The following is a 23,300-nucleotide window of genomic DNA, read 5'->3' as shown; positions in this document are numbered from 1 at the left end:
AGACCAGGATCTGTTCACCACCCTTCCCCCAGTATTGAAGGCACTAAGGTAGCCGCACTAGGACTTGGTGCAAGGTGGAAACTGATGAACCAATACTGCTGGCCGAGGCTGTCCAAAGGCTCTAGGAGGAAGAAGTGAGTAGATGCTGTTCTCAGAATGATGGCAGTCTCAGGTCTTATCAGGGAAGAGCAGTTTCCTTCCTCCTTCCTCCACCTCGGGCCAAGTCATAGTGTTCAAGAGCAGGACAGTCAGCTAATCAGGGAGGAAAGAGCTGTTCAACTCTGGGCCACAGTGAAGTAGAACAGGCCAGTTCACAGTTGCACTTTCCCAGAGAGAGAGGGACAGTGGCTGGGCTAGCGTGTGACAGTGGAGATGAGAAGGGTTTTCAAAGCTGGGTGGCAGCAGCACACGCCTCTAATGTCAGCACTCGGGAGGCAGAAGCAGGTGGATCTGAGTTCCAGGCTAGCCTGGCCAGAGTGAGTTCCAGCTCAGAGAGAGAGAGAGAGAGAGGCAAAGAAGGAGAAGAAGAAAGAGGAGAAGGAGGAGGGAAGTAAGAAAAGAGAAAGAGGAGAAAGAAAGAAAGAAAGAAAGAAAGAAAGAAAGAAAGAAAGAAAGAAAGAAAGAAAGAAAAGAGAGAGAGGAAAAAGTATTTCAAGGGATGCAGCCAAGCAGCAGAAACAACAGGATTAACAACAGGATTAGGAGATGGACTGTCCTGGACAAAAGGATGAGCCATAGCTTCCAGCAATAAGTGTCCATCCCGCCGGGCGGTGGTGGCGCACGCCTTTAATCCCAGCACTCGGGAGGCAGAGGCAGGTGGATCTCTATGAGTTCAAGACCAGCCTGGTCTACAAGAGCTAGTTCCAGGACAGGCTCCAAAACCACAGAGAAACCCTGTCTCGAAAAACCAAAAAAAAAAAAAAAATAAGCGTCCATCCCCAGGAAAGAAAGAAAAAAGAAAGAAAGAAAGAAAGAAAGAAAGAAAGAAAGAAAGAAAGAAAGAAAAAGAAAAGAGAGAGAGGAAAAAGGATTTCAAGGGATGCAGCCAAGCAGCAGAAACAACAGGATTAGGAGATGAACTGTCCTGGACAAAAGGATGAGCCATAGCTTCCAGCAATAAGCGTCCATCCCCAGGGGTCCGTCCCCCTTCCTGGCAGTTCTATAGACCATGTGATCTAGAGGCTATTACGCTCTGCCATGCCTGCTGCTCAGCAGTTGCTTTGAGCTCCAGTTTGATAAGTCAAAACTTCCGGTGGTGGGAACTTTGGGGAAGAGGAAAGCGCTGGTTCATTCCTGTTTAGGAAGTGTGGGGAGAAGGCCGATGGCTGGAGCGTCGTGTATGTGGCATGCCCTGTGGCTCCTTCAGTGCGCACCACTGTTCTTAGGACCTAGTTCTGCTCCTCCAGCCTGGGCCTTGAACCTGGATCCTGTGAAGCTCACCATCTATGCAGGTCCCAATGGCAGCCACTTTGGATTTTCACTGGACTTTCACAAGGACAGCCACGGGAGGTGAGCACCAAGGGGAGATAAGGGTGTTGAGAGAGGACTGCCTTCTGTCATTACCTCTGTGGCCGTGCTTTCCCGAGTTGAGCAAGGTGGAATCTAGTGTCTGGGTTGAGCTCCTGTCAGGACTCTGGGGAGGGACAGGTTCCAGTGAGGGTGCCGGGGAGGGTTTCCAGTGGGAAGATGAACTCTGACAAAAAAGGTAAAAGTTAGTGTCTTCTTTTTCTGCAAGGGTCAGTGATATGACACGCTTTACCTGCAGCCGCTCATCCGAAATTGGCAAAGATACGAGTGCCCACTGCATCTTCCCTTTCTCCATTTTCAACCTCATCTCCAAGTTATAGACATTTGAAAAGAAGTGATGATAGATTATTAACAGTAAGCATTTTTGAGATCAAACTGCTAAGATTCCTGGCTCCTCTTCATAGCTGTGTTTATCCCGATGGACACTTGGATGCCTGGGCCAGGGTAGAATAATGATTGCCTAAAAGAGCCATTTCATCAAAAGCCAGGTCCCCTTCCTAAGATGACTTGCATCCAGAGACTGTCCTTGACGGGGAAAGGATCTGGGGTTGCCTCAGCTCTGACGATTCTGTAGCTATGTGGTGGCACGTGCTTGTAAACTCAGCCCTCGGGAGGCTGGGCAGGTTGGTCACCACAAATGAAATAGCCAGGGCCACATAAGAAGACTCTGTCAGGCCGGGCGGTGGTGGCGCACGCCTTTAATCCCAGCACTTGGAAGGCAGAGGCAGGCAGATCTCTGTGAGTTTGAGGCCAGCCTGTTCTACTCTATCAAATAAATAAATAAAAAAAAAAAACTCCTGAGCCCCATGGGTGTAATGGCACATCTCCTTTGATGGGAGGTGAGGCAGGCAGATCTCTGTGAGTTTGAAGTCAACCTGGTCTACACAGTGAGTTCCAGGACAGCCAGAGCTACACAGAGAGACCCTCTCTCAAAAAAAAAAAAAAAAAAAAAAAAAAACCCAGTCAAACAAACAAGCAAATCTAAAAAAATCTTTAAAAATCTCCTGTCTTCAAACTTTTGAGTGTTAACTCAGAGGGCCTGACAGGACCTGAAGTCTTTTCCTTCCTCTTCTGCTGCCTCTTTCCCCAAGCACTGGTCCCAGGGGCACAATTTAATAAATATCCTGCGTGTTTATCAATACACACTTTTATAAAAGCACGTGACTGAGGGCACACTAAATGCCTCTCCTACACGTATTGCATTTACTCTTCCAACAGCCTAATTGCTCATCTTACCCCTAATTTACATATGGCAGAGCTGATTTAAACTTGGGTCTGCTAGGATCCCCAACTCTGTCAGCATTACACATCCCCACTTCAGCTTTCTGCGCCCTTCGTCATTCTTTATATGTGTGTGTATAATATAATATATATTATATATAATCTGTTATGTATAGTGTTCTGTCTGCGTGTATGCCTGCACGCCAGAAGAGGGCATCAGATCTCATTATAGATGCCTGTGAGACACCGTGTGGTTGCTGGGAATTGAACTCAGGACCTCTGGAGGAGCAGTCAGTGCCCTTAACCTCGGAGCCATCTCTCCACCCCCTTCACTATTCCCGTTCTCACTAAGGGAATCTATTAAGTTTGACAAGGCAGACGGTTTGGTTTGTCTGGTTCTTGTCGGGAGGGAGTGGGGACGAGTGTCAGGAGTATTAAACCCTTCCTGTCCAAACCAAACCAACTGGTTTAGTCCCGGGTGAAATTCCTAAGAGTCCAGTTTCAGTTGTCCCTAAAATGAAGTGGTTGACCTTAATAGGGTATCTGTGAGGAAAGAGGGTCCAGTGTCCCCTGTGCCACACGTCCTTCCAGGTACTACTGGGGTGGCGGACAGTGTGGAAGGACCCTGAACTGTGCTCACCCAGCTTTCCTATACAGCGTGTCCATCGTGGTGGGCGCCCCGAGGGCCCTAAGCGCAAGTCAGGAGGAGACTGGTGGCGTGTTCCTGTGCCCCTGGAAGGCCAGTGGTGGCAATTGCACTTCGTTGTCCTTCGACTTTAGTGAGTCTCCGGCATGGAAGGGAAAGGGGAAGCCAGGTGGAAGTGGATGGCGGGGCTCCAGAGCTCCACCCTTTCTTGTGCCTTCCAGGGGATGAGACCCGTCACTTAGGCTACCAGTCTTTTCAAACCTTCAAGACCGGACAAGGACTTGGGGCATCGGTCGTCAGCTGGAATGACGTCATTGTGGTGGGCACTGTGGGCAGTCACAGGGAGCAAGTCCAGGGCAGTGACATGACGGGGGAAGCCCGAATATCGCGCTCTTTCCCCACTCTCTCGTGGCTCTGCTCTAGGCCTGCGCCCCCTGGCAGCACTGGAATGTCCTAGAAAAGAACGATGAGGCAGAGAAGACTCCGGTAGGCGGCTGCTTCGTGGCTCAGCTCCAAAGCGGAGGCCGCGCAGAATTCTCGCCATGTCGCAGCAACATCATGAGCTCGATTTACTCAGAATTTTATAGTAAGCGCTGTTCCTCCTTTGTCTCCTCCCACTGATAGATGCAAACCCCGCCCCGCCACCAACCTCGCGCCCTGAGAGGCCCCCTCTGCTACGCCACGCCCCTAGGGCTCCTCCTCCATTCCTCCCCGCCCCTCATAGCTTTGTTCGCCCACGCCGGACTCCTAGCTCAAGCGCAAACTCCCGGAGCCTCCCCTTGGCTGACCCTCACTTGCTTCTTGTAGACGCAGACAAGCGATACTGTGAAGCCGGCTTCAGCTCTGCGGTGACCCAGGCAAGTTGCAGGCAAAAGCAAATAGAGAGCTGGGCCTAGAGGCTGATGCCGGGGGATCTCCAGTTTGAGGCCAGCCTGGGTTAAAAAAGTGAGACTCCTCTTAAAAGGAGATGGTGTGGTGGTGAATATGAGAATATCTTACAGTCCGGCAGGCAATGGTGGCGCACACCTTTAATCCCAGCACTAGGGAGTCCGAGGCAGGCGGATCTCTGTGAGTTCGAGACCAGCCTGGCCTACAGAACTAGTTCCAGGAGAGCCAGAACTGTTAAACAGAGAATCCCTGTCTGAAAAACAAACAAAAGAACATCATGCTGGCAAAGTGGTTTAAGGTTGTTCCAGAACAGGGGACTCTCTCATGACCAGGACTTCCCTTTCAGGCTGGGGAGCTAGTGCTTGGCGCCCCTGGCGGCTACTTTTTTTTAGGTATGTACCCAGTAATACAACCCACTCTCATCTCGTAGTTTGGGGAGACCCAGGTGTCTTGGGCCCCACACATCCTGTCCCTGTGCCCTTCCTAGGTCTCCTGGTTCGGGTTCCAATTGCGAATATCATCTCTAGTTACCGCCCGGGTACCCTTTTGTGGCATGTGCCCAACCAGCGTTTCACCTTCGACTCCAGCAACCCAGTGTACTTCGACGGCTACCGGGGTAACATTGGCACCTTCTTTCCAGCCTTCTCAGAGAGTCAAGTCCCGCCTCTGTTCGAGCCTTAAAGCCAATCTTGGGTAGTCAACCCCAGCACAAAGGCACCCCGTCCCCTGACCCCGCCTCTTCGCCTACACTTGTCCAATTCACATCCACACTGGCTCGCCCTTCTTTCCTTGGACTCAAGTGAGACCTCGAGCCCGCCTCCGTTTTCCACCTGCACAATGCAGTCTGTACTGATAACCTCCGGTACTCACGGCCCTCCTTTCCTGACCGAGGTCTTCCTCGTTGCTTTAAACGCTAAACTGTGTTGCGTTTTCAGGGTACTCGGTGGCCGTGGGCGAGTTCGATGGGGATCTGAGCACTACAGGCAAGGAATGCTGTTAGGGACGGGTGGGAAGCCCCGGGGCAGGAGGAGCACCTCCATACAATTTCCCCTGGATCCCTATGGGAGGATGGACTAAAGGATACTGAGGATCTGATTTGCTGAGCCTCGCTTTCCCCAGAGTACGTATTCGGTGCCCCCACTTGGAGCTGGACCCTAGGAGCGGTGAGTGCCTGCTTTCCCCACCATTTGACGCCCTGAACACCCTGACCCTCCTCCTCTTGTTTACTCCCCCACGTTCGCCAGTGCCCTGCCCTTCCTCAATGAGAGTGGGAAGCCGCGGGAGGGAGGATGAATGATGCACTTGGGTGTATTTCTCCCGTGCAGGTGGAAATTTTGGACTCCTACTACCAGCCGCTGCACCGGCTGCACGGAGAGCAGGTGAGGGCGGTGGCCCCAGGGGAGTAGCCAAAATCAGGGAATTGGCCCTCAGGATGGTTTATGGGATATGAGGGTGATGACAGAGGATTTTGAAGCACAGACTAAAATGTTCTTCATCTTGTAGATGGCTTCATATTTCGGGCATTCCGTGGCAGTCACTGACGTCAACGGGGACGGGTGAGAGGAGGGAATGTATCATCCGTACCCAGTTGGGTCTTCAACTGCCAGAGGCAGGAGTCACCCTCATCTTGTCCCAAGGGTGGCCCAGAACTTCCCTCATTCCTAGCGTCTTCCCAGCTCAGCTGCACCTAACCTTGCCCATCTGATCCGCAGGAGGGATGACCTACTGGTGGGGGCTCCACTGTACATGGAGCACAGGGCAGACCGCAAGCTGGCCGAGGTGGGCCGCGTATACTTGTTTCTGCAGCCTCGGGACCCCCATGCTCTGGGTACGGCTACTCTCCTGCTGACTGGCACTCAACTCTATGGAAGGTTTGGATCTGCCATTGCCCCCCTGGGTGACCTCAACCGGGATGGCTATAACGGTGAGTAAAGAGCTGCTGCTTTTAACCTTAAGAGGGCTAATCGTCCTAACGACGATGGACTTAATTAAGGCAGTTGTCGTGGGTGGAGTACACCTGGAATCCCAGTATGAGGGAGGCTGAGACCTTGGGCAGCGGGAGCCAGAGAGGGCTTGGCGGCTGACTTGAGAACGGGCATCAGAGTTCAAGGAATCCAGTTAGGACATTTTGTCTAGATCCCAGCTTGATGACCCCTGCCTGCAGGTTTGGAGAATGGAGTCAGAGATGCGGTGACTTCAGCAGATATTTAGGGCTAGGCCTATTAAGGCTGGATTGGAAATGGAATATGGGGTCAGGAAGAGAAAGGTGTTGAGTGGGAGTAGGGAGCAAGGAGTCTGTAGTTCAGTTCTGGGTTAGCTGGGCGTGAAGGCCTTGGGCGTAGAAATATGGTGAGAACTGAGAACTGTCGCAATTGACTTTCCACACTTCCGCCAGAGAGGGCTGAAGGTGAGATAGAGAACAGGGAAGAATGGATGGGGTCCAGAGCCCGTGAGGTAAGAAGAGGCCCAGCGTAGAACCGTGGGGAGCAAGAGCATTTAGGGACACCCAGAGAAGGTGACTCTGGGAAACAGTGTTCAGACAGGTGGAAGAGGAACCAGGAGAATGGTGGTCCAAAACTCTAAGAGAATACTTTGAGGAGGAGAAAGGATGGGCCAAGTGGGCCCCTCATTCCTGAAAGGTACAGTTAGATGCAACCGGGAAAGCATCATGGGCTTTAAAGAGGATGAGCTCATTGGTGGCAGGGACCAGAACCAACCCAGGCCAGTACGGTGGTGCTTACCAGTAATCCTAGCACCCAGGAAGTGAGGCAGGAAGGGCAGGTCACCCTCTGCTACCTAAGAGGCTGGAGAGAAGCCTGGGATACTTAAAACCCTCTGACAAAAAACCAGTCAAACTAGTCTGGCAGTGGTGGTGCACACCTTTAATCCCAGCACTCGGGAGGCAGAGGCAGGGGGATCTCTGTGAGCTTGAGGCCAGCCTGGTCTACACAGAGAGTTCGGGGAAAGACTCCAAAGCTACAGAGAAACCCTGTCTTGAAAAACAAAAAACAAACCCAACCAACAAAGGGCACCTTAGGGACCAGAAGGTCACTGGGGCCAGGGGCAGAGGCAGGGTATGAGCAGAGGTGGCTCTCCCAGCAGGTAGTGCAGACAGCTCTGTCACCAATCCGATGTGAAAGGCAAAGGACAGCCACCACGGAGTGGGGCTGGGGCTGCAGGAAGATGGTTTTCATTCATGTGGAGTGTAATGAATACAGAGGGAAAATGTGGGGAACTGGAGGGTTCAGCCAGACGAGAGCCCCTGTGATGCCTAGGGATGCAGACACTCCATCCAGAGGCAGGAGGTGCCAGTTCAAGGGTCACAGGGAGAAAGCAGGAAGAGAGTGATCAGTAGGGTCTCTTATCGAAGGAAATGGGGCTGACAGCTCAGGAGACCAGAGACGGTTAGAAACAGGTGCGGTGGGGATCCCCATGGGTTCAGAGGACGGCTGGAGATTAGGAGCCATAGTGCCCCCCCCCCCCCCGTCTGCTCTGTGTCTCTGCAACCCTGAGCTGAATTAGCTCCAGACAGAGTCTGGTCAGGCTGACCCAAAACTGGCCATGGGGCAAGAAGGCCGAAATAATGAACAGTGAGTCAAACGGTCAAAGCCACGAAGACCAAGACCAGGACAGAGAGGAGGCCACGGACTCGAGGACACCACCGTGGTCAGAGGCCTCTGTTTGTTGTGTTTTTGTTTTTGAGACAGGATCTCACTGTGTAGCCTTGGCTGACCTGGAACTCTCCAAGTAGTCATAGATCAGACTGACCTTGAACTCACAGAAATCCACCTGCCTCTGTCCTGATGGCTGGGATTAAACATTTTTGTTGGAGTTATGATTATGGTGATCAAGGAAATTACGAAGACATGGTGTAAACAAAATCAGAAGGTAGAGGGAAGATGATTAAGACACATATACGTGTTGGGGGAAGGGTCGCTTGTTCATCCCAGCCACCCAGCCACGAAATAACCACTCAGAAAACCATTGTTATTTGCAATACTGTTTGGCCAATAGCTTAAGCCTATTTCTGGCTAAACTCATATCCTAAACTAACCCACTAACCCATCTCTGTTATTCTGTATATCGCCACATGGCTGCCAGCTAAAGTTCTGACCTGCATCTATCTCTGGCAGCGGCTCCATGCCCCCCCCCCCCCCCGCCTTCCTTTCCTTCTCCCAGCATTCAGTTCATTTTTCCCCGCCCTAAGTTCTGCCCTATTTACAGGCTAAGCAGTTTCTTTATTCATTAACCCATAAAAGCAACACATGGACAGAAAAACCTCCCACGCCACAGACATGGCCTATGAGCATGTCCACAGACTGCTATCAGATACACTCTCAGGGAAGGTCTTAAAAGCTTTGGCGGTGCCGGGCGATGGTGGCGCACGCCTTTAATCCCAGCACTTGGGAGGCAGAGGCAGGCGGATCTCTGTGAGTTCGAGACCAGCCTGGTCTACAGAGCTAGTTCCAAGACAGGCTCCAAAGCCACAGAGAAACCCTGTCTCGAAAAACCAAAAAAAAAAAAAAAAAAAAAAGCTTTGGCGGTGATCAACCTGTGCTGTGACTGTGAGCTTGTCTGCATGGTGAAGGTGAAACTGTGTTAGCATCTGGGAAATAGGCTCCAGTTAGTGTGTATTTGCTGTTCAGTTTGATTTTATGTTTTGAGACGGGGTCTCACCATGTAGCCCTCACTGGCCTGGAACTCAGAATATACATCAAGCTGGCCTTGAACTCACAGAGATCTACCTACCTCTGCCTCAAGAATGTTGATATTAAAGGTGTAGAGGCCTACATTTTTTTTTTATCATACTGGGAATTGAATCTAGGATCTCATGCTTACTAACAAGTATGCTACCCTGGTCTGGACTCAGTTATTTAATCTTCTTCTAAAATAGGAATTAAGGGCGCAGGGTTATAGTTGAGCTAATAGAGAGTTTCCCTAACATGCACAAAACCTCAGCCCGGCACAAGCCAGGTGTGGTGGTGACCGTACCAGGTCCTCCTAGCACAAGGGAGGTGGAGGCAGGGGGCCAGAAGTTCAAAGTCCTTCTCAGCTGCTTAAATATACACCACCCTGTCTCATGGGCCTGGTATTGAACACCTTTAATCCCAGCTCAGGGAGGCAGAGGCAGGCAGATCCCTGTGAGTTTGAGGCCAGCCTGGTCTTCAAGGAAGTTCCAGAACAGCCAGGGCGACAAAGAGAGACCATATCTCAGAAAAAACAAATCAAACCAAAAAACAAAACAAAGCAAAACTGGAACAAAACAAAAAACCCTGTCTCAAATTAGCAATAATAAGAGCAAACAGGATAATGACCCCCAATTATCAGGAGTAAATGGAGTCCTGCCTGCGCATTTCCCTTGATGGACAGTGAGGGCTATTGGAGCTTTTATATCGTTGTTAATACTTGACTGATCTCTCTCCTGCCTCCTTGATACAGACTTTGTACCCTTCTCCTGGTCTCCCAGAGCCTCCCTAGAGAAGACTCAGGAGAGACTGGTAGCTTCCCCTGGGGAGACTCCAATCACAAACAGACACATTTCTTCTCTCCTTCCAGATGTCGCTGTGGCCGCCCCCTATGGGGGTCCCAGTGGTCAAGGCCAAGTGCTGGTGTTCCTGGGTCAGAGTGAGGGGCTGAGTCCGCGCCCCTCCCAGGTCCTGGACAGCCCCTTCTCCGCGGGCTCTGGCTTTGGCTTCTCCCTTCGTGGTGCTGTAGACATCGATGAGAATGGATACCCAGGTGCCCGTGGATTGCATCCAACCTAGTCACGACAGGCCTTTGGGTGCTTACTGGAAACATGGGGAGACAAACAGCTGGGGGTCCATGTCTGGCCTGCCTGGTGTGGCTGGGAGGCTAGGCTTGGGGGCAGAACGTCCAGGGGGCTGATGGTGTGGGGAACTTTTGGGAAGATAAAGACTTGCTCCATGGCTACTCTAATGCCCACCTTCGACCCTTCTCCCTCTGTCTATAGACCTGATAGTGGGAGCCTATGGGGCTAGCAAAGTGGCTGTGTACAGGTGAGCACTGGCTGGGGGAAGGGCGACATCATCAGAGGAGGCTGGGTCAGCAGGGACACGGTGGTGAGCCGCCTCTGATCCCATTAGAGCTCAGCCTGTGGTGATGGCCACTGCCCAACTGCTGGTTCAAGACTCCCTCAATCCCACCCTGAAGAACTGTGTCCTGGAACAGACCCAGACACCAGTCAGCTGGTGAGGAGGCGGAGGTCACAGACTCGGCAGGGGGTTGGGGCCTCTCTAAGGCCTCTCTAAGGCCCCAACCCCCAAACCTGCTCTCGTCTTTGCAGCTTCAACATCCAGATGTGTGTGGGAGCAACAGGACACAACATTCCTCAGAAGCTGCGTGAGTGGCGTGGAGGGAGGGGCTGGAGGAAGGGAGGTCTGCTTGTCTCCACTAGAGGGAGACCTGGGTCCTTCCTGCTTGCCTGCCTGGCAGATCTAAAGGCAGAACTGCAGCTGGACCTGCAGAAGCACCGGCAGGGCCGCCGCGTGCTCCTGCTGGCCTCCCAACAGGCGAGCCTCACCCTGAGCCTGGACCTGGGCGGAAGAAACAGAACTATCTGCCACACCACTGAGGCTTTCCTTCGAGTACGCTCAGGCTAGAACGGGCGGAGCTGGGTTCTCCCTGCAGGCAGTTCAAACAACCCTAGGGCTCCAGCAAAGGGTGTGGGCCCAGCAGCAGACTCTTGCCCTCTCCTAGGATGAGGCCGACTTCCGAGACAAGCTGAGCCCTATTGTGCTCAGCCTCAACGTGTCGCTGCCCCGAGAAGAGACTGGAGTAGCCCCTAATGTGGTGTTGCATGGAGAAACCTATGTCCTGGAGCAGGTAGGGACAGCGGGACAAGCAAGGAGGGTGCAAGATCCCTGGTAAAGGGATTAAGATTAGGGAATCCTGAACCTTGAAGTCACCCCCAAATCCTGATGAAATTCGCCAAATCTCAGTGTCTCCCAACCACTGCTGTAGACTCAAGCCCTACTATCACCAGAACTTTGGCATCTCCCCAAACCTTTGCACTGTATCCCATTCCCCACTCCCCGAAGTCTGAAGGGACCCCTGGAGGCACTGTTGTTCCCTAAGCTCTGAGGTGATCCCAAAACCTCACAAGCCCTCAGCTTACCCAGACATCCTATTATGTCCCCTAGACCCGGATCATCCTGGACTGTGGGGAAGATGACCTATGTGTGCCCCAGCTTCAGCTCGCAGCCACTGTGTGAGAGGGTCCCCCACTCTACCTATCCTGTCCCTCCGTGCCCCAGGAGACCCACTCCTCCTCCTGGCCTCTGGTTCTAAACCCAGCACCTCCCCCCCCCACACAGGGGGGACTCCCCGCTTCTGATTGGTGCTGACAACGTGTTGGAGCTGAAAATTGATGCAGCCAACGAGGGCGAGGGAGCCTATGAGGCAGAGCTGGCTGTGCACTTGCCGCCAGGTGCCCACTACATGCGGGCTCTCAGCAACGTTGAGGTGAGGTGCCACGCTGGGGTATAGCCAGCGGGCAGCAGGGATGAGAGCCTTGATTCCGGGCTCCTACCCAAATCTTCAGGGCTCTTATGCTTTGCTATGAAGATGTATGAAGTTTTCATCCTTTAGATGCAGCGCATATAGGTGTGGTGTACATATGAGAAATGCAGGGGGCTGGAGAGATGGCTCAGTGGTTAAGAGCATTGCCTGCTCTTCCAAAGGTCCTGAGTTTAATTCCCAGCAACCACATGGTGGCTCACAACCATCTATAATGAGGTCTGGTGCCCTCTTCAGGCCTTCAGGCATACACACAGAAAGAATATTGTATACATAATAAATAAATAAATATTTTTTAAAAAAAGAAAGAAATGCAGGCTGATGGTATGAATTTGAAGAACATATTAGAAAGTCGGTGTTTACTAAAACCTGGTTAACCTGGGGCTGTGGGGTGACGGCTCAGTTGGTAAAGTTCCTGCCATGCAAGTGGAGAACCTGGGTTTGGACTCCCATGGGGAAAGCCAGGCATGGCAGTGTGAGCCTCCAACTCCAGTGCTAGGGATTTGATGGTGGATATAACCCAAAAGCTAATTGACCAGGCGGGCTAGCCGCATCCATGAGACCCTGTCTCAATAAATAAATGAATAAACATAGAGAACAATCGGGGAACGATACCAATAACCTCTCATTTCCACATCCACACACGTATACCCATGTATACATACATATACACACAATTTACTGGCTTAGTCTTTTCCCTTAATGTTGGCAGGCACTTATAGAGAAATTTTTTTTTTTTTTTTTTTTTTTGGTTTTTCGAGACAGGGTTTCTCTGTGGTTTTGGAGCCTGTCCTGGAACTAGCTCTTGTAGACCAGGCTGGTCTCGAACTCAGAGAGATCCGCCTGCCTCTGCCTCCCGAGTGCTGGGATTAAAGGCGTGCGCCACCACCGCCCGGCTATAGAGAAATTTTTTAAATTAAATTCAATATTTGTGTGTGCACGTGTGCAAGAGCGTAGTGACATCTGTGCACATGCCTGTGGAAGCCAGAAGTCAGGCTTGGGTGTGCAAGAGCGTAATGACATCTGTGCACATGCCCGTGGAAGCCAGAAGTCAGGCTTGGGCGTCATCCTCCAAGTGTCCATCGTCTTTTGTTTTTGTTTGTTTGCTTGTTTTTTTTTGAGACAAGTCTCTCACTGTCTGAACCTGAGGCTCACAGGTTCAGCCAGACTGGCTGGTCACAGGCCCCAGGGAACCTCCCCTCGCCACCTCCCGGGTGCTGAGATGATAAACTGTGCCCCCACACCCGCTTTTTCTGTGGGTTCTGGGATCAGACTCAGGTCCCCATGCTTATGCAACAGAGCCAGCTCCCAGCCTAGTTTTGTTTTGGTTTTGGTTTTTCAAGACAGGGTTTCTCTGTGTCTGGCTGTCCTGGAACTAGCTCTGTAGACCAGGTAGGCCTTGAACTCACAAAGATTCACCTGGCTCTGCCTCTCGAGTGCTGGGATTAAAGCCTTGCGTTACCACTGCCTGGCCCCAGACCAGTATTTTATCTTCTGAGAAAGAGTCCCACTCTGAAGACAAGACTGATCAGGAACTCACTATTTAGTCCAGGCCAGTCTTGAACTCTTGATATTTCTGCCTTAGTCTCCCAAGTATTGGCATATAGGCAAGAGCCACCTCACAGGTATATATAATGTATATGTGTGTATACATATGTATTTATACACATATACACTACTTATTTTATATACATTCTCATGTTCACATTGAGCATGTGAAGGGATCAGAGGGCAGCCCATAGGAGTCAGCTGTCTTCTACGACGTGAGATCCAGGAGTTAAACAGAGGTTGTCAGGTTTGGTGGCAAGCCCTTTTAACCAACTAAGCCATCTTGACAGCGCTGAACAGATTTTGGTTTAGTTTGTTTCCGTTTCGTTTTTCTTTGAGACAGAGTTTCTCTGTGTAGCTCTGGCTATCCTGGAATTTGCACTGTAGACCAGGCTGGCCTCCAACTCAAAAGATCTTGCCTCTGCCTCCCAAGTGCTGGGATTAAAGGTGTGCGCTACTATGCCTAGCTTTATTTTGTTGATGTAATTTATAGCAGACATGTAGGGCACCCCACCCCCACAGCCGCTCTTTCTCACCTGTCTGTGAATCTCTTCTCCAGGGCTTTGAGAGGCTCATCTGCACCCAGAAGAAGGAGAATGAGACCAGGGTGACATTGTGCGAGCTGGGGAACCCCATGAAGAAGGACACCCGGGTAAGGCCTCCATGATGTGGGCTGGGGGACAACCAGGTGGGGGGGTCTCAGGTGGGAGTCAGGAGGTCTTCCAACTCTAGCTGCATCCTAGGTTGGGTAGGATCCTGGGGATGTGGCGCTGGGGGGTAAAAATGGTGGCTCTGGAGGACTGGGCCCAGAGTGGACACTGGGGTAGTGAGTTCACTTCTTCCCTCTTCCAGATAAAAATCACAATGTTGGTGAGTGTGGAGAATCTGGAAGAAGCCGGAGAGTATGTGTCCTTCCAGCTTCAGATCAGGAGGTACCGCGCTGGGCGGCGTGGCTGTCTACTGCCCTTCCTCCATTAGCCCCTCATGCAGAAAGCCTTCCACACAGAAAGGCCTTCCAGAGTGCCCTGTTCCCTTTCTCCCTCGGTGACTTGTTTCTGAATCTTGGGGTCCTAGAGGACTTTGTTTCTCAGGTCTAGCCTGAGTACGGTATGCTGTTGAGGGTGGGATTAACTCCCCCTGAGCTGTCTAAAATTCTGGGTCCACTCCAAAGGGCGGGTGATCCTCATTTTCTTCTTACCTTCTCCCCTCCAGCAAGAACAGCCAGAATCCAAACAGTGATGTTCTGCTGTTGCCTGTGGCAGTCCAAGCTGAGGCCGCAGTGGAGCTTCGAGGGTGAGAGACGATGTGTGGGAAGGGGAAATGGCAAAGGGGCCTGTATTGTTCTGAGGAGAAGGAGGAGAAGGAGGAGGAGGAGGAGTGTAGCCAGCGTGATTAACATGTAGAAGACCGTGGTCCCAATCCCAGCATCTCATGAAGCAAAAGAGTAAAGTTTGAGGGGTCCTGGACGATCCACCACACTTTGGGGGCTTGGTCACTTGCAGGAATTCCTTCCCTGCCTCCCTGGTGGTGGCCCCAGAAGAAGGTGACAGGGAGCAGGATGGCTTGGACAGCTGGGTCCCCAGGGTGGAACACACCTATGAGGTAGGGAGGAGCCTCTGGGCAAGACTGGGGTGGGGGAGGTCCTGGGATCTGCAGGCTGGCAGTTGAGTCATCATCAGCATCCGCTGGCCCACCTCCCCACCCCCAGCTCCACAACAATGGCCCTGGCGCTGTGAACGGCCTCCGACTGGTCATCCGCTTCCCCAGCCAGTCCCAGCCCTCAGACTTGCTCAACATCCTGGATGTGCAGCCCCAGGGGGGTCTCCTTTGCTCCTCTCAGCCGACCCCCAAGCCTCTCAAGGTGAGGCGAGGGCGGGGGAAGGAGCCGTGAGGGACAGACGACAGACCAACAGCCCAGAGCAGGGTGTGGGTGCAGACCCTGGAAGCGATTTCACTGCGCTCTTGTCCTTCCCAGCTGGACTGGAGACGACCTACTCTCAGCCCTTCCCTCCTTCGCCAGGGCCATCACCAGCGCGAGCGCAGACAGGCGTTCTTGCAGGGACCCAAGCAGCCAGGGCATCAGGAACCAGTTCTGGTGGTGAGAAGGCTCAGCGGGCTCCACCTGGGGTCCTCAGGAGCCAGAGGAGATGGGAGGCAGGAAGAGTGGGTAGGTGTGATTCCTGACTGCTGAAGCAAGCCGGGCCTGGTGGCGTTGCCTTTAATCTGCATGCCTTTAATCCCAGCACTCGGGAGGCAGAGGCAGGAGGATATCTTCGAGTTCGAGGCCAGACTGGTTTACAGAGAGAGTTCCAGGATAGACAGAGAGAGAGAGACCAAAACAATATCACAAAAAAACGAGTACTGCAGCCTATGGGTGACCCCTGGCTACGGGCGTCGTCCCAGTATCCCTGGGAATGTTGAGCAAGCAGAATATAGAGAAACCATCTGAAGCTCGGTCAGAAACCGGTGTTTCCTGACCCTCCTGGCTCTCTGTGTTGGGTTAATTGAGATTGATGGGGGATGACTGACAGGAGGTCCTGGGGACTTCCGACCCGTCCCCCTCAGAGTTGCAACGACTCAGACTCAGCGCCCTGTACGGTGGTGGAGTGTGAGCTGCAGGAGATGCTGCGCGGGCAGCGAGCCATGGTCACGGTGCGGGCTATGCTGGGACTGCCCAGCCTCCGCAAGGTGGGGCTGGACGCGGGGGGCGGGGCCTGTGGGGGCGGGGCCGGAGTTTGCTCCGGGCTTCAGCAGGTTCACACCTTGGGGCGGGGAGGGGCAATTGTGAGTCCCGGGCTTGGATCGCCGCCACCTCCCTGCCTCGGCCTCGAGTGGCCGCGGTAAGCGACTGTCACCCCCGCCCCCTACAGAGGTCGCAGGAGCAGTTTGTGCTGCAGTCGCACGCCTGGTTCAACGTTTCCTCCCTACCCTACTCGGTGCCAGCGATCAGCTTGCCCAGCGGACAAGCTCTGGTGAGCGACCCTAGATCTCCGGCTGTCAGCGCCCAGCCAGCGTGGGGCGGGGCCTCCGTGGATTGAAGGACGAAGTCTGTCTGAGGTTGAGGGGCGGGCTCTCAGTAGGACTGAGGTTTGGTTACTAGGAGACAGCTTGGTCCTCGCTGGTCACAGGCCCCTTGAAGTAACGTCCAGTTTGGCCTCAGGTGCAGACACAGCTGCTTCGGGCCTTGGAGGAGAGGGCCATTCCTCTCTGGTGGGTGCTGGTGGGAGTCCTGGGCGGTCTGCTGCTGCTCACCCTGCTGATTTTGGCCATGTGGAAGGTGAGACTGGAAGGGGGGCACAGAGTTCCCAGGGGATCACAAGCTAGGAGACCAGAGATACGATACGGGACCTGTCTCACTCACATAGCCACTATTAGAATGTCATTTTTCTGAGGACTTCTGCTGGGCCAATCCCTCTCATCCCTACTAGCAGGATGCCTGAAATCCTCAGGTGTTCGGACCCCTCCCCCACTGTCAGGAAGTCAGAGGAAATTGAGACCCGCTGAGAACTTCCTGAAGGTGATGGGCAGGGCTCTCCTCCTCTGTCGCAGGGATAAAAACACCATGACCAAAAGAAACTTGGGGAGGAAAGGGTTTATTTCATCGTACATTTTACAGTCAACAGAGAAGCAAGCCAGGCGGTGGTGGCGCACGCCTTTAATCCCAGCACTCGGGAGGCAGAGGCAGGCGGATCTCTGTGAGTTCGAGGCCAGCCTGGTCTACAAGAGCTAGTTCCAGGACAGGCACCAAAGCTACAGAGAAACCCTGTCTCAAAAACAAAACAGTCAACAGAGAAGCGAGGCAGGAAATGAAGTTGAGGCCTTGAAGGACAGTGGCTTACACCCCCTACTTCCTTGCCTGCCCGTCTTGGAACAGTTGCCCAGGGATGGCACCACCCGCAGCTGGCTGGGCTTCTTACATCAGTTAGCCATGAAGACAAGGTCTCACCGAGGCTGTAAGGGTGAGCGGGCTAACAGAAAAACACTGGCTGCTCTTCCGGAGGAGCAGTGTCCCCTTCCGGCACCCTCATGTGGCTAGAACCCTGCCTAACTCCAGTTCCAGGGGCTCTGACAGCTTCTTCGTGTTTCTTTAGTGCCAGGCATGCAGGTGGTACACGGACACACATGCAGGCAAAATCAAAATGTCCTCACACGTAAAATAAAAATAATTAATTTTGAGGCTGGAGAGATGACTCAGAAGTTGAGAGCACTGACGGCTCTTCCATAGGACCCAGGTTCAAGTCCCAGCAGCTACATGGCAACTAACAACTGTCTGAAACTCTAAGATCTGACACCCTCATTCGGGCAAAATACCAATGCAAATACAAAATAAATAGTAATTTTTTTTTTTTTTTTTCAAAAAGAAAATGCCTCAAAGGCATGACTACAGGCCAATCTGACCTGGACAATTTTTGTTTGCTTTTTGAGGTGGGGTTTCTCTGTGTAGTACTGGGTGTTCTGGAACTAGCTCTGTAGACCAGGCTAGCCTCGGACTTAGAGATGATCTGCCTGCCTCTGCCTCCAGAGTGCTGGGTTTAAAGGCGTGTACCTCCAGGCCCTACTGATCTGGGTAATTTTTCAGTTGAGGTTTTCTCTTCCTCAGTGACTTTAGGTTTGTGTCAAGCTGAAGTTTACTATGACAGTATTTGCACTGTCCTTCCCCTGAGCAAGATGGGAGGCCGGAGGATCTAGAGCCTGGCCCTGGCTCCTAAGAGGGTCACTCATTTCTGTGTGCTGGGGAACATAGGTCTGAGTAATGGAGAAGCAGAAAATTTAAAGCCAAGCATGGTGACAAAGATACAACCCTACGAGCTCAGGAGCACAAGCTACAAAGCAAGTTCTAGGACAGCTGGGGCTACCTGAGATCTTGTCTCAGAAAAACAAAGCAGAGGTTATTGAGATGGCTCAGGGCATTAGAGTACTTACACCAAGCCTAATGACCTGTGTTCTAATCCTGGGGCCCATATAGTAGAGCAAGAGAACCAATCCTTGAAAGCTGCCCTCTGACCTCCAAACGTACACACACATAAATAAATAAAATGTATTTTTTCTAATTTATGGGGGGACATCTCCCAGTTTAAAAAATCCCCCTTCTCATGCTGGGGATGAAACTCTGTCGCATGGGCTTTGAGGCAGCTGGTTTCTAGCAGACTTCCTCAATGATTCTCTGGGGTGTGAACCCTGTCTCTGTGCCGGACCCCAGCTCCTGTGCCACCCCTCACCCCTGCAGGCTGGCTTCTTCAAGCGGAATCGACCACCTCTGGAGGAAGATGAGGAAGAGTGACCTGGTGCTCAGTCGTGAGGGGCTGGCTGGCTGCTTCACCTCCTGTCTCCTCCCAGTTGTGCCCACTCAGAACTCCATGGGTTCAAACCACTCCATGGGGTCTTCCCTGCCCAGCAGAGTGGACACATCCCCTTCCTAGTGTCTAATAAACAGGTTCATAGCAATATCCACCATGCCGCCTCGGAGTCAGAGGATAAGGGGGAGGTGAGGGGATGTTTGCCGGGACTAAGCAGTTTGAGCAGAGTAATTCTCTACCAACAAGGCAGCTAATGGCTGCCGGGCAGTAGGGAGCAGGATGGCAGGTGTGAGGAGCCAGGACTGAATGGTGGAAGAGCTAGACTCAGTGGGCAGTGAAAGGGGAGTCAGGAGCACCAGAGAAGAAATGCTGGGCTCCTGGTAAGCAGTTTTGTATCTCACTACATAGGCCTGACTGGCCCGGAGCTCAGTGTGTAGACCAGGCTGACCTCAAACCCAGAGAGATCAATCTACTTCGACTTTGCCGGTACTGGAATTAAAGACACAGAAGCCATCATGCCCGACTCTCTGGTGGGCAGCTTTGAGCTATGCATTGTCCATAGTTTTGGAGGGACAAATCTCAGAATAGTCCAAGCCTTGGGTGTAGTAATATGTGCTGCGGGGCTGCGTCCCCGGCACCCGGCCGCCCGCATGGCTTAGCTTATGCCCTGAAATAATTACACGGAAACTGTATTCTTTTGAACACTGCCTAGCCCATTAGTTCCAGCCTCTTATTGGCTAGCTCTTACATATTGATCTAACCCATTTCTAATATTCTGTGTAGCACCATGAGCTGGCTTACCAGGGAAGATCTTAACCTGCATCTGTCTGGAGTGGGAGAATCATGGCGACTCCTTGACTCGGCTTCTTTCTCCCAGCATTCTGTCTGTTTACTCCACCCACCTAAGGGCTGGCCTATAAATGGGCTAAGGCAGTTTTCTTTATTAGTTAACCAATGAAAGCAACAGATAAAATACAAGAACCACCTCCATCACTTGGGAAAATGACATTCCTTTCTTCTCTCCCCTTCCTCCAACAACCTTTACAGTGGTGTTTCAGAGGAAGAAGGTGGAAGGAAGCTGGCTGAGCCCAGCTTGAGGAGGACAGTGTCCCCAGGGAGGGGACAGCAGTTGTTGCCCCCTACAGTCACCCTGATGCCATTCCTTCTGAGGAAACAGGTCTGCTAGGAAATGGGATGAGGGGGAGAAGGTAGCTGTGGGGATTGAAATTAGGGGCAGAGGTCAGGATAGGGGGCAGAGGTCAGGCTATCCTCTGGAATCCCATGGGTTTGCTGATTTACATGTTCCAGAAATGTTTTGGGCTTTTTGTTTTGTTGTTTTGTTTTGTGTAGCCCTGGCTGTCCTGAAACTCACTCTGTAGACCAGGCTGGCCTAGAATTCAAAGATCCTCCTGCCTCTGCCTCCTGGGTACTGAGACTAAAGACATACACCACCACTGCCCAGCCAGAAATGGTTTTTGAGCACATAACATGTGCTAGAACTATATCAAAGTGGGTTGAGGACTGAGCAGTAAACAAAGCTGGTCTCTATCCCATTGGACTTACACTGTCAGTGGAAATAGAGGGAAGGGACCAGGTTTGTAATACCAGCTGTTCTGGAAGTAGAGACAGGAGCATCACAAGTTCACAGCCTGCTGGGCTACAGAGTGAGTTCAAGGCCAGGCTGGGCAACTTATTTTGAGATCATGTCTCAAAAAGTAATAATAGTAATAATAATAGTAATAATGATAATAATAGTACATGACTAGAGACGTAGCTCTTAGTAGGGTGCTTACCTAACACACAAGAATACAAGAAGACCTCATGCCGGGCAGTGGTGGTGCACGCCTTTAATCCCAGCACTCAGGAGGCAGAGGCAGGTGGATCTCTGTGAGTTCGAGACCAGCCTGGCCTACAGAGCGAGTTCCAGGACAGGCACCAAAGCTACAGAGAAACCAAGAAACCCTGTTTTGAAAAACAAAACAAATAATAATAATAAGAAGAAGCCCCTTGGTCAGCCAGTGGCACTGTAAATCAGGAGAGGTAGCACATGCATGTTGTATAGAACCCATGAGGTGGAGACAGTAGGTTCAGAAGTGTGAGATCATCTTCAACTGAACAGTGAGTCTGAGGGTTTGAGGCCAGCCTGGGTTACATTAGACTCTGTCTCAAAAGAGGGGCTTTAGCGTTTGATTTTCCACAGTGCACTGCCCCATTCCCGTCTCTTTCTTATTTTATTTTATGTACATTGGTGTTTGGCTCATGTATGTCTATGTGAGGTGTTGGATCCCCTGGAACTGGAGTTACAAACAGTTATGGCAGCTGGGAAGTGAAACCCAGGACCTCTGGAAGAGAAGTCAGTGCTCTTAATCTCTGAGTCACCTCTTCAGTTCCAAGCCCCATTCTTTCTTAATAAAGGTCACTATTTCTATTACACACACACAAAAAAAAAATTAAGAAAAAGAAAACTGAGTTCAATGGAAGAACAACTACCTCGTGTGTTCAAGACTTTGAGTTTAACCGCAGTGCTGAGGGTACAGAAAGAAATAGAGATGGGGGGGGCATGTGGATGAGGGGGGAAAAGGGAAGGAGAGGGGAGGGGAAGGAGAGAATGTGGGAGGAGAGAAGAGGGGAGGAGAGGAGAGAGCGTATGTGGGTGCTGTCAGAGTCACCTCTTTCCGAAGTTGAGTTAAAGAGCAGTTAGTTAGCTGGGGAGAGGTCTCTGACAGCTGAGCTGAGGAATGAATGAGTTGCACTGCTGCATGGGATAAGGAGTTCAGACAGAAAGCTCGGGCAGTGACAGAGGGCTGAGGTGGGAGCAAGTTCTGGCAAGGAGGGTGGCCGCTGTGGCTGTGGCTGGGGGGGGGGCCTGGGGCGCATGTCTCCTAGAGAGAGGCGGGGGTGCAGGTGAGCAGGCACACCTTGTAGCTCTACCTTGACACTGAACATCCGAGGTGTCCAGGAAAGCCAGAGGTGAGCAGATTCACCTCATGAGAGCGGATACTCGATTGTACCCAGAGATCCCTGAAATGCTAAATTCTGAAAACGGTGACTTGACATCCATGCATGGCGAGTTCCAGAACAGGTTTCCAGCTACACGGCTGTGAGTCTTGAAGATTCAGCTGTGATCATGGAACACCAGCCAGATTTCCTCCCCAGTCAGCCACTGCAGCTGAATGGCCCAGACCGCCTGTCTTGATCCAGCAAAGCACTTGGCTTTTGCTCCTGACAGACAAGAGAAGTGTGAGCTGGATTATAGCGGCTGGGTTTTGGACCTGAACGGTTCTGATAAAACAGGGTCCGGGTCGTCTCTGGGATATCTCAGTTCCATCTCAGCCCTGGGCTGCCTGCAGATGTCATGAGTTCCTTGAATGGAGGTTGCAGAAGCCTCTCTGTCCCACAGATGGCTCCTGGCTGTGGTGGTAATGGTGGCAATACAATGGGTAAGTGAGGCAGATTCAAGGCAGCCCTGACAGACTGTAAAGTTGGGTTGAGACCAACAAGAGGAAGGTTACCAAGGATGAGTGTGAAAGCTTGTGCTCAGACTCAAAAAAAAAAAAATGTTACATAAGCACAGGACTGAGGATATGGTTAGATGGAAATTTCTATTAAATAGGAGGTGATGTGTGCAGTCTCACCTCCTCCTGGCTAGCTACTCCAGTCTGAAGTGGAGGGGGGGTGTGAGTTCAAGGATAGCTTAGGCTGCCCAGTGAGACACTACCAAAAAAGGAGGAAGAGAGAAAGAGATGGAAGTGGGGGGAGGGGAAGGAAATAGGAAAGAGGAAGGGAGAGAAAAAAGAAAAGAAAAGGAAGAAAAAGGAAGGAAGAAGGAAGGAAGGGAGGGAGGAAGGAGGGAAAGACCTGGTGGCTTGTCCCCTTAAGTAGAGAGACCTAACGGGAGGGAAGTCCGCTGGGTCCTCTGGGTCCTTGTCCTCAGTTCCCTCGAGGGTAGGAGGCCCTGCTGGAGAGCTAGCGGGACAGAGGGTGAAGTGTGTGGTTAGTGGGGACCTGCTCATGCAGAACAGACGTGGAGTGATGGTGACAGCCAGAAATAATGAGGAGAGAGAGGTTGTCTGGAGCAAGTCTTCAAATGTGGGGTTCAGCAGCTGAGGAAGATCCAGTTTGTCATTCTTGAAGCTGGAACCAACGGAATTCTCCATGGGAGAGATAGCTGCTTCCACATCTCCGAGACCTCTCTAGTCAGGTGACTCCTCCCGAAGAAAGGGTCTGTTACTCCGGAGACAGCAAGCCCCTCCCCCGACCATCAGTAACACTATTACACCCCTGCTCCTGTCAGACTTGTGGTTAAGTTCCAGGAAGAGGCTGTGTAGACCGACCAGGGTGGCCTTGAACTCACAGAGACCGGCCTGCTCCAATTCAAGGGTCATGGCACCACCCCCTGGCATTTCAACTGCACTACTAGGGAGATTATTATAATTGTCATTTTAAAAGATAAGTGAGGCTGAACATGGCATCTCACATTTGAAATCCCAACACTCCAGAAGCCGAGGCAGGAAGATCGCCATGAGTTCGAGGCCAGTCTGGGCTACCTAGTGGGTTTCAGACCATTCTGTTTTGTTTAAGATAAACAGAAGAGTGAGAACCGGAAGGCTATAAGGAACATATCTTGCCTAGCTTGT

The 23,300-nt window shown here is 51.9% G+C and overlaps 1 protein-coding gene across 1 annotated transcript; it reads left to right on the top strand.

Annotated features, from left to right (window-relative positions):
• Positions 1-1,321: 1,321 nt before the first annotated feature.
• On the top strand, positions 1,322-18,806 carry Itga2b (integrin subunit alpha 2b). Its single transcript, XM_057775485.1, has 30 exons — positions 1,322-1,509; positions 3,406-3,527; positions 3,616-3,713; positions 3,818-3,980; positions 4,202-4,251; positions 4,629-4,674; positions 4,770-4,898; positions 5,218-5,265; positions 5,402-5,445; positions 5,608-5,661; positions 5,786-5,838; positions 5,995-6,206; positions 9,839-10,021; positions 10,254-10,299; positions 10,387-10,491; positions 10,587-10,642; positions 10,736-10,887; positions 11,000-11,125; positions 11,443-11,510; positions 11,617-11,764; positions 13,926-14,018; positions 14,219-14,298; positions 14,579-14,659; positions 14,869-14,968; positions 15,075-15,227; positions 15,342-15,464; positions 15,932-16,054; positions 16,237-16,338; positions 16,527-16,643; positions 18,594-18,806. The coding sequence occupies exons 1-30, from the start codon at positions 1,322-1,324 to the stop codon at positions 18,645-18,647; spliced, it is 3,117 nt and encodes a 1,038-aa protein (XP_057631468.1). The 3' UTR covers positions 18,648-18,806.
• Positions 18,807-23,300: the final 4,494 nt, after the last annotated feature.

This window comes from Chionomys nivalis, chromosome 7, assembly GCF_950005125.1.
Source record: "Chionomys nivalis chromosome 7, mChiNiv1.1, whole genome shotgun sequence".
NCBI classification, from domain to species: Eukaryota; Metazoa; Chordata; class Mammalia; order Rodentia; family Cricetidae; genus Chionomys; species Chionomys nivalis.
The sequence above is the reverse complement of the archived record's forward strand: the minus strand, read 5'-3'. Positions and strand labels throughout refer to the sequence as shown.